Below are 14,316 nucleotides of genomic sequence, written 5' to 3'. Positions count from 1 at the left end.
TTTATGTTGTTTCCCAGTCTTTCTCCTTTCCCAGCCTCTTCTGGGGGAAAGTGGCGTCTTGACTTCTATGCTCAGATAAAGAAAGATAATTTAGGGTGCAATACTGTACCTTATAGGAATAGTGGTCTCTGTTGCAGTTTGAATGTTGCTTTCTACTTTGAAGATTTTCTGCCCAAGTAATGGTTTTCTTTCTGGTTTAGAGACTTTGTTGCAGGCCCAAAAGAGACTCAGAGGGCTTCCATTTACAGAGTATAAGCTGTAAAATGTTCTGACTTCCAGTGTAGCTATGTCAGCACCATCACAAAGTCCATCCCTAAACATATTCTAAGAAGCAGCAAGTGTTGTTTCTTGAAGTTTTGTGTACAGTGATGGAATAATTTTCTGTAATGTTAATGGCATTATGTTTGAGGAAGCTTTAGCAGTTTTTTAAACAAAATGTTTCTTCCTTTTTACTAGACTTCTGGTTATACATTACTGAAAAGTCTTCTTATAGAGAGACTTAAAGTGGAAATTCTGTTTTCTAGCAATAAGTTTGACTACTGACAATTTTTGAAACAGGATCTGAAGAATCTTTTCACCCACTGCAATTAGAATCTACTCTGAGTGATGACTGTCAGAATGCTGATCAGCCAGGGGATATGAACATTGTGTCACAGAGACCTTTTGAACAAGCCCCTGGAATTAAAAACAGAGGCAATGAGAGCTGTATTTCACCTACAAGTGGATATGAAGAGCTGTCAAGAAGTGTGAGATGTATTAATCTCCAGTGTTCAGTGGAAGATCTGCAGAACAAAAGTCTGATTCACCTGGAAGAGCAAAAATCATTTTATCAACTAGATCCCATACCAGTTACAATGGATGAAACTTTCCCTCAGCAGTTAGTAAAAGAGACTGTGTCTTCTGAAAAATTACCTTTGGAGGCATTTGATAAGAAGGATGTGAAGCTTCCTGAAAAATCAGTTCATGTAGATGAAGTAAATAAAGCTGTGGAGCTGCATTCTCAATGCAATATGGACATAGAGGAGCCAGATCAGAGCTTTCCAGAAGGACAAGAATCTCTGAGGGTTCTCAGAGAAACCAACTTGGAAGACTCAGACATCCATTTGCACCCTGTTGTACAGCAGAACAGTTCTTTATTCCAAGGACATGAAAAACATTCTCATCCTGTGCCCAGAAGCTCATGTCATATTCCAGTCTGGGTGAGTAGAACAGATTTCCAAAAGCAGGGATTTTGTTGTTACAAAGTTCCTTTAGACCTTTTATATCTGAAAGCTTGACAAATGTTGGTTTTACAGTTCTAGTTCCTGTTTCCTGGAGTTTTGGCCTACTCCTTCTTCCAGATCCTAGCACTGAGATAATTAGTAGTAGTTTAAATGAGCAGAGTTCCCACAGTGGTTGGAGGAGCTGTAGCATCCCTACTGCATCTCCTTCTCTTAGCACCAAGTGATAGAGCTCATGCAGCTGGGTTACATGGCATGGGTAGCTCACTGAACAGCCCCTGGCTCCATTTAGAAGCCTGAAGGAGGTAAATAAATTAACCAAAGCATAAGCAAACTTAAAGAAATAGCGTTGATGTAGCTTAAAAAAAAAATCCCTAGAATTAATTAATTTAAACTCGTGGAGACAGGGAGCTTTTGTAGTTGTTTGGTTGCTTTGGGTTATTTGTTTCAGCTTTTTGAATTCTGATATACAAATTCTGATATATGAATTTTTCTATATGTTAAATGAGCTTCCTTTTCCTGACAGCAGTTGTTGCTAATTGCTGAAAATACTGGGTTTTTACTTTTTTTCCTTACTGATGTCTTGATTAATTTATTTTCTAGGAGACTGAGTCAGGGCATGGTATTATGGAAGAACCTGAGCTCACTCTGGTAAGCTCCAATGACATCAGTATTGTAGAATCAGACATTGAACATCCTAACCAAGAGAAAATTAAGGAGGATGCAATGGATAACTCAGCATGTGTGGATCAGTCTGAATGTAATGTTTATACTGAGGTGAGCATTATCTAATGTGATTCTGGTTTGAGCTTAGTATTAATCACAGTAAGGAGAGGCCTCACTGTATCAGTTAATCCACTGTTGAAAAACAAGAGGTTGTTGTGTTCTCCAAGTTTTGTAATTGCTTTGGATCATCTTGGTTTGATGTTGTGTTTTCCAGACAGATGGAATAGATCCTAAATTTGGGATATTCCTTAGAGTCACTACCTTGTCATATTGACCTAGATAGAGTTTGGGAAGACTTGCTGCAAAAAACAAAACCATCTTGCTGTGTTTGCAAGAGTGAACTGTATCTTACTAGTTGAAAACTGGATGAGAGTGTGGGATAAGATGAAAACTACGAACTAGACAGGAAAAAAAAGGAGAATCCCTTCACCTTGTGAGGATGGAGCCATACCAGACTGCAACAGCAGTTAGAGGGAAAATGAATCAGCTCTTCAGAACTGCCACACTTAATTAACCTATGGTGTTCTTCTTGCTGCTTGCTTATATAAAGCGACGGCTGTTGTAAACTGCAGAGGGGTGGGCTGTAGTGAGACCATAGTTTGGGTGCTGAAGCACTGATGCAGAACCAGTGTCTACAGTGTAGAACTGAGTCTCTTAGATGAACAGATTACACGCACTAATTGCAAGAGCCATCTGGAGAATTCCTGAAAGTGTCTAAGGATGGGTTTTTATCAAGTAGCTGATAAATGGGTGAGGTGGAGGTTGGCAGCTGGAGGCTATACTGCTGCAGTGGGTGTCACCTGCCTCTGGGAAGAGGGGGGAAAAGACAGAGCAGGAAGAGGGGGATAGGGAGAACTGAAGAGAGCAGGAAGAAAGGAAAAGAAATTGGATTTGCAGACCTGTATTAAGAACACGCAATTGAAATCTGGTGGGCAGAAGTCTTTAATGGATGTTTTTGGGCTTTTTGAGGTTTTAGGGTTTTTGGGGGTGGGGTTTTTGTTTTTGTTGTTCTTTGTTAAGTTTTAAAATTATTTAGGAAACAGCTTTTTCATACCTATTACCAAAATCCATTTCTGATTTTTCTTTGCATCAGGCATAAAAGGCAAAAGCATGTTATTTTATTTGTACTGGGTCTATGCTAGTGGTACAGTAGTACTGCTTCACTCAAATTTGTCATACGTGTTAAGCATTTCCAATCCAATCACTGATCCATTTGAAACAGGAGAGAGAATTTTTGCCACTAACTCCAGATGCAGATGATTCAGCATTCATAAAGCCTGACAGTTCTCCCAAAGCCCAGAGTTCCGACAAAAGTCACTGTCCATCACATCAAACTGCAGGTAATTATGTGGTTTTTCAATACACTGAAGTAGAAATTATTTTTTTAGTATTAAAATCATCAACAAAATACACCTCTCATTTGGAAAACTTAGAGCTGCTTTTACTTAGGTAAGTGCATCCTGCTGTTCAGGCTTGGCCTGTAGTACCTTTGACCAAGGTTTAGTGTGTGTCACATGGACTTGTCTCTTCCTGGGCCAGGATCTCTCTCATGAAACTTCAGAATCTCTACCACTAAATTGGTTTGATTTTGTAATGACTTAATTTTGAAAAAATATGTGCCATTTTCTGATTTGTTGTCATAATTTATGTACCTTTGTTCTGTTAGTCACCCAAGTCCTATAGCCAAAGAATTGTCCTTTTTCCTATTCTGATGGTAATCTGGAACAGTAGTAAAAAACTGACTTTTTTTTTTTTTGTCCAAGATGAGCTGCAGTAATGTGAAGGTCAGGAATTCACAGAACTTAATTGTGTTGGGGATTGTCAGGTCTTCCTGTTTTGATGCATCCAGCTGCTTTTGATTCAGTATTTCTCACAGCATTAGTCTGCACAGACCTGCTGACTATTACTGGACTCCATAGGTCTGAGCTGCTGCTGGTTCTGCAAGATGCCTCATCATTCAGTGCCATTCTCCTCATGCCATTTACGAAAGTGCTCGAGCTCAGCATTTTAGAAATACCTTGAAATGCATGACTTACTGCTCATTGTTTAAAGTGAAAGATGTGGAGACTTTTCCTTTTCTTTCACAGTGATGCTGCTGGAATTTGCAGCTACACCCGGAAGTTTACAAAAATCTTTTTTAAAAAGGAAGCAGAATTTCATCCAGGAATCTCTGAAAAGAGTAGAAGCAATTAAAAATAAGGACAGAGAAAATGAAAAGCTGCAAGCAAGAAAGCTTCTAGGAGGAAAGTCTGAGAATCTAAGAAGCAGACAGAAGGAGTCTGGTCTTCGCTCTGGTAGGTTTATGTGGGGGGCAAGACACAGCATTAGGTATCCCTTCAATTGCTGTCTCATATCAGAGAATAGATTTTATATTTGCTATTGCAAACTGGGTTATTATTTATTTTCTCAGGGAATCAGGGAGCTTTGTTTTCCCTCACTGTCTGGCTGCCTGTGCTGTAAAGGCCTTTAGGGGGGCTCTTCATCTTTCACAATCAGCCCACCCTTATCATCATAAGGTGCCTCTGCAAACCTCAGCTGCTTATCACAGAGCAGCCATGTTTAGCAGACTGGTGCATCTCTAGTACCTGCTCCTGGGGACTTGGAGGTTGGCTCTGGAGAGCCATGGATGGCCCAAAGCACAGGCAGCAGCCTCAAGAGTGACACTGGGGGGATTTTTTTTAACTCAGGATGGCATCTCTATTGCTTCATTCTGCTAGCTTGTTTTGGGTTTTGTCATGTCATTTAGAAATCTTTGGAAATCTCTCATGCTTTTGAGTTAGCTGAACTTGCAATTTAAATTTAGGATATACATACAGACATATTTTGGCTTCTTTTTTTCCCCTTAGGAAAAAATGGTGCACTTGCCAGTCAGTTGAAAAAAGTAGGAGAAGTGAAAGTATCTCCAGAGGATAGGAAGTCTGGAGAAATTGAAATGCACCAGCGTACATCCAGGTATTGCATGAACACAAGTGAGAGAATTTAAAAAAAAAAAAAACACCACAGAAAAAAGTAGTTAATCTGTGTTCTGTGAAAGCTGCTGCTCAGTCTGTGCTCTTCCACTTGGACCCAGTGCTGCTTAACATTGAAGAGGTGGGAGAGGAGCCAGGTGTGTTAGATGCACGTACCTGCTGGGAAATGCCTGTGCAGAGGTGGCACTGAGGAAGGTCACTGCTGGTGTCACCCTGCTGAGGCAGCTGTGCCACTTAATGCCTGACACGGGGTCAAGTTTGATGCAGCTAAAAAAGAATTTGAAGTGATTCCAGACTACTGGAGCGTGCAGTCATATTGTTCCAGCTGGTAGCAACTGACCCAGGGCAAAACCTTAAGTTTGTTAACCTACTCCCTATTTGCCACTTCCTTCCTGCCCAGACACTGATTTTTGTTTTCACAGACTTTATAATCAGCTTGCAGAAGTAAAAATCAGAAATGAAGAAAAAACAAGGCAAGAAACTTATGCTAAAAACAGAGAAAAGGCTAAAGAGTTTCAAAAGGTAATGATAGCTTGTTAAGTGTCCTCTTGCCCTTTGGTCTCTTGATTTCACTGAGCTTCCAATGAGTAATTGAGAGGTGGTGTGAATGGAGCTGAAATAGACACCCTCAAACCAGTCTGGATGTTAAATGATGCCATTGGTACAGCCCATGTAAGAATTTTCTTGTGAAAAACAGCTGAGCTCAAGTTTTCTCTAGAAGGCATGTCTGCCTCAGACTGAAATTTTTAATGACCTGGGCTTGAGCAAAAAGGCTGCAGCTGCTGTAATGTCTGTAGCAAAAAAATAGCAGCCTTTTTCTTAGTCCATACATGACTAAATTTCCATTTTAAGGCAGCATTCTGGGTTTGGTGTTTTTTGGGCTGCTTTGGCTACTTCTAGGTAGGGTAAGATACTGGGCATATTTAACTTGAAAGATGCAAGAATCGTGGGGTTTTGATGGCAGTTGTTGTGGAACAGGGTTGAACAAGGGGCCTTCAGCTTGTCTATTCCCCATTTCCTCTGTTGCACCCCAGACAACCAAAAAGAAGGAAATGCTCGATAATCCTCACAGGCTGTGACTATGGCAGAATCCAGGTCGAATTCCTGCCTTTAGCCCTGACCACCTCCCCATTTATGGTGGAATGAGTGGCTACTCTTGTTACATTGGCTTTACAGATCCCTTCATTAACAGAAAAGAGGAATAAGCACACCTTCCCCCTGCCCTGTAAGCTGTGGCCTCTCTGGAACAGAGGCACTGCTCCAGACCAGCGCTGCCCATTGCTGATGTGGTTACAGGCACAGTTCCCAGGCATGCTGGCTTTAGGGCAGTCACTTCAGCTTCAGTACTGTGGTCTCATGCTTTGTTGTATTTGCAGAAAATGCTGGAGAAACTGCGGGCCAAGAAGACTTGCAAAGCACCATGAAAGGGAAAGACTTTGAGCAACACGGGCACACGGTGGTGTTAGTGCAATCCAGGCCACTGAGTGGTGCAGCCTCAATGGTGAATTGTGAAGCTATTCAGGAATCCTCAGCTTTAAGCTGCAGGAAAACTGAGTACCCCAAACCCCTGTGGTCCCCTGTTCAGAGCTCACCACAGCTGCAGATGGACTGTGCTTTCTTCATTCTTTGAGTTACTGGCCTGAAAGGCTTTTCTTATATGTTAATATTTCAAGGAGATTCTAAGTTTTGTAATATATATGTATAGAATGTTTTTTTCAAATAAAGTTTTAAGGTTATTTGAATTTCTGGGTAACCCAACATTTCTCCTGTAAAGCTGGAGTTTTTAATCTGTTCTTTGCACTATGTGATTTAAGATTAGAAGTATGGTTTCCTGCAGTCACAAGGTACATTTTAAAGCACTTGAATGGCAGAATTAAAAATTTACTTCTTCCAAGAGAGGCTTTCTATCCCTGTTTTCTGAGCTAAGTACATATCAATTAAGTCAAATTCAAAGGTCAACTTCTGCTGTAAACTTAGTTATTAACAGGTGCAGTACAAAGGGCTTTTCATTAATGCTTTTTCTGGTTAAAATGTATCACAAGTCATGGAGTAGGTAGGAGTTGGGAAGAGACCTTTAAAGGTCCTGCTGTAAAGCTCCAAGACTGCCCTGGAGCATTCTCTGCTCCAGGAGGAACTCCAGCTCTGAGCCTATTCATTTTTGCAGCCTCCTCTAAATCTGCTCCAAGGGAACTCTTAGAAAGCTGATTTTTGATGAATTAACTCTACACTTCTTTTCACTTGTTTCTTTCAGTCTGGTGCAGTTGAATGTACTGCAGCAGCAAACCGTAAGACAAATCCAGTTTGTTAAATTCCATGGACCCAGGTGGAGGCTGTTTGTAATTCTGGGATTATCAGTAGAGCATGGAGTAGCAAGTTGAAATGAATGTTTAATTCAAAAAACTGCAATGAACACTCTAGAGAAGGTTCTTTGTTTGGAACAGCTGTGCAGTTCTTTGGAGCAGGTTTGCAGCAACATCAGCAGGATCTAAAAGAGGAAAAATATCTATTAGCATTTTCAATCTAAATAAAACAAATAAAAACAACTTTTCTAAAATCCAATCTCAACCTCTCCTGGCACAACTTGAGGTCACCTCCTCTCATCCTACTGCTCATTAATTGGCAGGCCAACCCCCACCTCACTACAAACTCCTTTCAGGTGGTTGTACAAAGCAGAAGGCTCCCCCTGTGCCACCTTTTCTCCAGGTTTAACACCCCCAGCTCCCTTAGCTGCTCCTCATCAAAATTGTGCTCCAGACCCTTCCCCAGCTCCACTGCCCTTCTCTGCACACACAAACAGCAACTGGGCTGCAAGACTGCTCAAACCACAACTGTAGCCACCCTGTTCCTTAATGCCCCATGCTGCAAGTTCTTGCTTCAGAATGGAACTGAGCAGCCTCTCCTCCACATCAGCATCAAAAACCCCTGAAGGCAGCAGAGTAAGGCCCTCCTACACAAGGTGTTATCTCCTCACAAATAGACCATAGCACACACAGAGTGTCCACGGCATCCTGCAGAGGATTTCAATATGCGGTCACCGCGTTAAGAGCTGCTGGTTTTTCAGCCACGCAAACCCTCTTTGAAGTGACCTTTAATTTCTTTACAGTCTCAGCCTTTTTGGTAAGTGCCCTTACCTTCACACTCACTTTGGCAGCTCCCACGTGGTGTTACTCATCCCTCTGACACGCAGCAGCAACTTGGTGGCAGACCCTAGGAGTTTAAAAGAGTTGGATTTGGTTAGTACAGGGGAAAAGTGCACCTTGGGTGCATTACATGGAACAGCCTGTATCTCCTGTTTTTGCTTCTGTTCCAAAGAACCAACCTCTCAGCAGGAGCTCTGGAATTCAATCAACAAATCACTTAACTGGAACTTTTGCTTCCCTGTAGCTTAAGTGTTGAAGGTTCCCAGGGATACATCCCTACACCTCAGGCAGAACTTGCTCTTAACAGCAGAAGGGAGTCTTGTGTCCTTGACCCATGTTAAAGCTTTATGCCCAGCAGACTTGGTGCCACACCATGTGGCAGCACAGGAGTCTGGTGGATTTGCTTTATGGTCATGTCCACAGCTCACCAGAAACAGTAACATCCCAGCAGCCTTGGTAATGACCAGATACTCCTCTCACTGCTCTGACAAGACTTCAGTAAATAGCCCAGCTGCCCATCCTTTCAAGTGAAGGACCAATCAATCCTGCCAATATACAACCCAAATTGTGACCAAGCCTTAAGTATGGCACAAACTCCAAGTACTGAGGAATTGCTCACAACCAACAGCAGAGTTAATTCAGACACCTGTACTACAAATGGTTGCACAACTGCTGAAACATTCTGAAGTATGCTGAAGCAGTTTGAAGTATGAATAAACACACAAGAATGACTCACAGATGAGTGATCTCAAATACTGCCAAGATCTGCAGTGATCACGACCCAGTAATCTCTGGTACTCACAACCATTTCTACACTTAGTTCTACAACAGCTTAGTACTTCCCATGTTCACAGCCATACAAAGCCAATACACCAACTGTAAAATCATACGGAACTAGTAACTGAGTGCTTACCTGTCAAATTGCTTCCATCTTTTTAACTCAGGGCAATTCATTCTGTATCCTCAAGCACCTATTAGAAAGAATTGAATGCACTTGCTGAGTTCCAGAGGCCAGCAGCCAGTTTTCACACAGATAATCAAAATGAAGACAAATTAAAACATCTATTTTCATTTGTTACATGAAAATAGAAAGTAAGTACACTGAAATCCCTTTAGAGGTTAAAGACTGTTTCAACAAAAATACCAGGTTTAACAGGCACAGCAGACTGGAAACCAAGGATGCCAAATGCTGCACTGGTGTAGCACTGCTTTTTGACCATCCCATCAGGAGAAGTCTACTGGGCGCACAGACCTTCAACCACACCACAGCTCATTTTCCATTTGAGCTTCTTGCATGCACCAGAGGGTGTCAGGCAGTAAGAGGTACTCTTCACAGAACTGCCGTGCAGCTGAGATGGAGAACGGACTAACACAAACAGCAGCTTCAGAATTCTCCTGTGTGAAGATTTATACTTTTTCCAGAGTACTTTGCTTCTTTTACTGTGAACTCTTTGTTCTATAGAACAGAATCCAGGGATTGTAACACTATAGCAGTAAACTGGCTGAGCTGCTCAGAAATCAACTCTTTAAACCCCATACTTGAAGAAATTAACCAAATATTGCTGCTCAGTATGAAACTGTGGAGCATCTCTCAATACAACACAAAAATGCTAAGTTTAAGAAGTTACTTCGTAACAGACATTACTGTCTCTTCTTACCTACAGCCACTGAAACAAGAAATAATAATCACTCCTGCATGATTAAAGGGGGCAATAGACTGTTTCAAGCCATCCAGAAAACAAGCAGCAAAGAAATTGTTACAAGTCAGGTGCCTACACAAAAACCTGGCCAAGAGACAAAGTTCAGTCCATGTAATTCAGAATGTCTGGAACCTGAAGTCCCAGAATACACAGACTTTTACTCCAACCAAGCTTTTCCACTTGAATCACTTTCTGTTTTGTATTCCAAGCATGTTTCAGTACACCTAAAGGAGAACACTGGGCATCCCGCACTCCTCAGATTCTATTTTAAGATTTGTCTTGCAGTTTTATCCCACAGAGCTAACAGGTAGTTAAGTGGGTAAAGCCAAACCACAAGTTTATTCTGTGAGGCGTTTCCAACGACATGAACCTACAGAAAAGATCCCATCGGGATAGACCTCAACACTTCTGGTGCTATAAATTAACACAAGAGATAATAAATCAAAATCAAGCAGACTGGAAAGGTACCTGGTACAGATCACAGTAAGTCTCATTTTATGCTGTTTCAAGACATTCTGGGGAAGGAAAAGGGTGATGCACTAGCATCTCCCGTCATACTAGCAAGTTTTTAATTACAACTTAAGTTACCTGAGAAGCAGACATCAACGGGAATTATCTACAGAACTCTGCAGAATCCTCCCTGTAGATTTCCTATTACATGTAACTTACTGATCAATGCAAAACTATCAGTTTAAGCAGTTAACCTGTTTACCTTGTTCTTGACTGAGGCATTTATATGAACATTCCTTGGGCAAACTTAGGTTACAATAAATTCTTCCTTTAACAATCCATTAAGATATACTAGTGTAATGTTGAAAACAGTCCCTGAAACCTTCACAAACCAGTAAGCTTGCTCGGAGAGGCTCCTGGCCTACTGACAACCAGAGCCCCTCAGTCTTTAAGGTATAGGCAGAACTTCAGATGTCACACTAACCCTTGAAGCAGCTTCAGACTTCTGTGAAATGGCAGCCTGCATTTCTTTCTTCTGTGCTTAGTCTTTAAGTACCTGCCACCAGAAAAGAACAAGTTACAAACCAGCATACAGATCAGCAGAACCTACAATAGTACTAAGTAGATTTGTTCAGAAAGGCTCTTCTCACTCACTCTCTTCAGAGCAGTTGAACATTTTGCCAATCATCACAACAATTTTCTCACAGCACTCTTTAAGTTTGCGGAAAATAAGCGCTCATGTTTTCTGAAACAACACTGCATTTTCTCAGTAAGAGAGGAGCAGCAGTATAATCAGCTCACCAAGTTAAAGACAGGTGGCTGACTTGAAACAAGCAAGGGTAAAAAAAAACCAGTGACACAAACTTACCAAGACAATAGTTCAGACTGGACATCAGGTGCACTTCCTAAAATAAAATAAGTTGTTGTATCTAAGTAATACTTTTAAAGTTTTCTTGGTATTTTAACAGCTCATCAAGAATTGGGTGCTTTTATCTCGGTACGAAGCCAGGCAGAGAGTAGCCCAGTTACACTGGCTGAATGCTGATGACACAACAAAGCACTTTATCTGCCATCAAACCACCCCAGTTTATCACACAACTACCAGCAAGGCCCATCTGCAGTTGAAGAGACTGGAGCACTATGGCACAGAAGGTAAAACTAAGGGAGTTATCTCACAAAGAAAGCAAAGAGACCGTTGTAAGACACCGTAAAAATATGCTTTTAATAAACCATCTACAGGAATTCAGCACTGCAAGTATTTTTCCTCTACTGCTAATTCTACCTCTTTTGGTACATAGCATATAGAACTGAGGCACATTAACTCACATTTATGCTTAGATTTCATAGTAGCTGCATTTTTAAGTATGTTTGCAGAATTGTCCCACTAAGTGAATTTGTTACAGGTCTCATTGTCACCACTGCAATTAAGTGTACAGTGAGGAAAGCAGAACCTGTTACTCTTCTAGCCACGTTTTCCAATTCAGACACACTGCAGGTTGTGTCTAGCTGCTGAAGAACGAGGCATAACAACTCCACAATGTCTTTAGAATAGCCTGGGTTTTAAACTTAGCCAGGTAACTTGGAAAGAAACCTGTCTCTAGTAGTCATCTGGAGCTTGGATTTTTGTTTCAAAATACATTTTTCTTTTCTTGTCAAAAGGCAGCCAGGAAGTTAAGACTTGAGCTTTTATCTTCATACAACTACCTCCACCTAGGAAAAAACCCAACTGTTTCCTTAATACTTACACCCAAGTAGAGGCCTTCCAATCTGTTCCACACATCACAGGGATGCCCTTTTAAGAAAAAATATTTTGGAACAATGTCATTAGTTTAACTATACTTTTATCCTGCAACAGTGTAACAGTTTCTTGATGTTGTATTTGAAAAATCTTCCCACTAATAAACACTAAATCTACTTGTTCCAACAGAAATACCAAGTTTAACCAGCACATCTGCATGAAAACCAACGATGCCAGCTGTTGAAATACTGTAGCACTGCTTTTTGAACACCTCATCAGGAAGATACTGCTGGGTGCAGATACCATACAGTGCACAAATTAGTCTGATTACTTGCTGTGGGAATAGTACTAAACTGTAGAAACCCAGTGGTCTTATGCTGAAGCTCAGAAGAAACACAAAGCTCACCTCTTTTGCTACCATGCTGCACAGGTGTTCACTGAAGTAACGGATTTGTGAATCAGGTCAGCAAACAGCCATAAGAATTCCAGAGATCCCCAAATAATTAGAACTGCTGCTGCAGTGTGAGTGTGCTCATCTGAAAAATAAGATACAAACAAGCTACACTTCTGAAAATTCACAACACGAACTCCAGACTGATCAGTATTTGAATGAATGCTACTTGAGGCCATGCAAATACTGTCCCTTCATATAAGTAACACAACTAATACATTCATCAGCTGTGGGTTGCAAAAGAAGGGTTTTTTCTAAGCACTAGGTTCCAGGTTTTTTGTCTACAGCAAAAGACAAAACCTGATCAAGTGCTGGAACAGACTGAACACATTTATTTTTTTTACTATTTTTGAAACAGCATTTGAAGCTACTTCCCAGCTGACTACATACTTACTGTTAGCAGCAGCAGAAGCTGACAGTTACCACGCTTTCCAGTCCCAGAGACAGGTAGCTTGAACCAAGGGAATTGTGGTGAGGAGCTCAGAACCACATACACTCCACAGAACAACACACACTGTGCCAACCTGATGTGCACCTAATGCAGTTCTCTACCTACAGCCATGGCCAAGTGAGATGTCTGCTCCTATCCTCTCACTCAAGAATGTTCTTGGTAAGGTTTCACTACTTGCCCACCCTCAGCTCAGTGCTTCCCATGTCAAAGGGGTTTTCCTGTGCTGTAGCCTTACTAGGTGATTTTTTCCATGCTATTCCCTACGTTGTCCCAAGCCATGCAAACTTGGCAACATCCTACAGTAAGAAGTCTTCACAGCCACGTACATGCTAGACTACCAGCTGCTCTCTGCTGTCCCTCCTGTTCTTGCAAGAGATAGGAATTAAGATGGAATTTTACCCCAGGGAAGCCACAAGAAGCTGCAGCTGTTGATACACCCTGGTACAGAAAGTGGGTGAAGCATCAGGAAGACACTGAGGGGAAAGTAGTTCCTCAACATTCCAGGCAGTGTTGTCCAAACCAAATCAGATAAAGCTGCAGCATTTGACAGAAGGTAAAGCACTTGTGGTTTTTTTTTAAACTGCACTTTGAAGTATTCAAAAGCTCAAGTTTTTGTTCAAAGAGAGGCTACAGGGTTTAATTTTGGTCAGATTGATGAAAGGTATGTAGCACTGAACTCATACCTGGGAAGTTTCACACTCACAAGCTGCTCAGCTGTGGAGCACTGTAATGTGTTTATTTTAACTATGGAGCACTGCCTTCTCAAAACCTTTTGTGAAAGAATGCAAAAAAAGCTACCTGAAGGAAACGAAACTGAAACCCAAGTAACATCTTACCTTATGCAGCAAGAAAACCAAGAGGTTCCAAAACAACATACACTAGAAGAGAAAGAAAAGTGATAAAAACTGTCATATACAGTCAAATAACTGAAAATTACTTAAATCAAGGCTTGATTTTAACAATCAATTTAGCAGCTGTGATAAGCTTGATTTTTATGTATAAATTTATCTAGTTCTAATCAGAATTGAAATTTAGTTCATTTTTGAGTCACTCATGAACAGCTGAATTAATTACATGAACTGCAGAATGAACAGGATGCCACAAACCCTGCTCACTACACCCTACCAAGAACCCCACTTCTAGATCCAGGATAAATCTTTTAAGCCATTAAGTATTTCTCAGGGAGACACCTAAAAGAGTTACATTTAGCCATTAATTCTGGACCAGTTTTAGTTGTCATCTTTATGCTGAAGAGTAATTTTTGCAGACCAAGAGCTATTAAGCTGCATTTGGGAAACTTCTTACAAAGGTCTGGGACCTTAATTCAAGCATGTAAATAACACAGCTCGACTTGCTCTCAATATTGAGCACCTACTGCAAACCTCCAGAGATGTCAGTTTCATCTGAAGGAAATTCAATCAGCAGACAAAGCCTTTTTGCTCCTTCAGCACAGGTTACTTTTACCTGCTGA

At 41.1% G+C, this 14,316-nt stretch overlaps 2 protein-coding genes and 7 non-coding genes across 9 annotated transcripts in view; 1 reads left to right on the top strand and 8 right to left on the bottom strand.

The window, feature by feature from the left end:
- CEP295 (centrosomal protein 295) overlaps positions 1-6,675 on the top strand; it is a 43,024-nt gene extending 36,349 nt beyond the window's left edge. The window contains exons 23-29 of the mRNA XM_031065996.1: positions 559-1,199; positions 1,824-1,997; positions 3,169-3,286; positions 4,034-4,240; positions 4,793-4,898; positions 5,338-5,437; positions 6,292-6,675. Of these exons, the coding sequence (XP_030921856.1) occupies positions 559-1,199; positions 1,824-1,997; positions 3,169-3,286; positions 4,034-4,240; positions 4,793-4,898; positions 5,338-5,437; positions 6,292-6,339 (1,394 nt within the window). The 3' untranslated portion in view covers positions 6,340-6,675. The remainder of the gene's footprint in view (positions 1-558; positions 1,200-1,823; positions 1,998-3,168; positions 3,287-4,033; positions 4,241-4,792; positions 4,899-5,337; positions 5,438-6,291) is intronic.
- A 607-nt stretch (positions 6,676-7,282) lies between these two features.
- The window catches only part of TAF1D (TATA-box binding protein associated factor, RNA polymerase I subunit D), a 12,486-nt gene continuing 5,452 nt past the window's right edge, over positions 7,283-14,316 (bottom strand). The window contains exons 7-14 of the mRNA XM_005417816.2: positions 13,682-13,723; positions 12,350-12,479; positions 11,951-11,997; positions 11,074-11,110; positions 10,690-10,761; positions 8,969-9,026; positions 8,047-8,122; positions 7,283-7,400 (exon numbers count right to left, since the gene is read on the bottom strand). The gene's annotated coding sequence lies outside the window, so the exon portion shown is untranslated. The remainder of the gene's footprint in view (positions 7,401-8,046; positions 8,123-8,968; positions 9,027-10,689; positions 10,762-11,073; positions 11,111-11,950; positions 11,998-12,349; positions 12,480-13,681; positions 13,724-14,316) is intronic.
- Positions 7,874-8,003, bottom strand: LOC115949486. The gene has a single exon (XR_004082929.1). It is a non-coding gene; the product is annotated as a small nucleolar RNA SNORA25 (small nucleolar RNA).
- LOC115949485 lies at positions 9,180-9,318 on the bottom strand. Its single transcript, XR_004082928.1, has one exon. It is a non-coding gene; the product is annotated as a small nucleolar RNA SNORA8 (small nucleolar RNA).
- LOC115949480 lies at positions 10,028-10,159 on the bottom strand. Its single transcript, XR_004082923.1, has one exon. It is a non-coding gene; the product is annotated as a small nucleolar RNA SNORA18 (small nucleolar RNA).
- On the bottom strand, positions 10,831-10,903 carry LOC115949479. Its single transcript, XR_004082922.1, has one exon. It is a non-coding gene; the product is annotated as a small nucleolar RNA Z40 (small nucleolar RNA).
- Positions 11,598-11,729, bottom strand: LOC115949487. Its single transcript, XR_004082930.1, has one exon. It is a non-coding gene; the product is annotated as a small nucleolar RNA SNORA1 (small nucleolar RNA).
- LOC115949484 lies at positions 12,119-12,257 on the bottom strand. The gene has a single exon (XR_004082927.1). It is a non-coding gene; the product is annotated as a small nucleolar RNA SNORA8 (small nucleolar RNA).
- Positions 12,580-12,707, bottom strand: LOC115949483. Its single transcript, XR_004082926.1, has one exon. It is a non-coding gene; the product is annotated as a small nucleolar RNA SNORA40 (small nucleolar RNA).

Source organism: Geospiza fortis, unplaced genomic scaffold (genome assembly GCF_000277835.1).
Source record: "Geospiza fortis unplaced genomic scaffold, GeoFor_1.0 scaffold16, whole genome shotgun sequence".
Classification (NCBI taxonomy): Eukaryota; Metazoa; Chordata; class Aves; order Passeriformes; family Thraupidae; genus Geospiza; species Geospiza fortis.
This window is presented reverse-complemented; position numbering and strand designations above follow the sequence as displayed.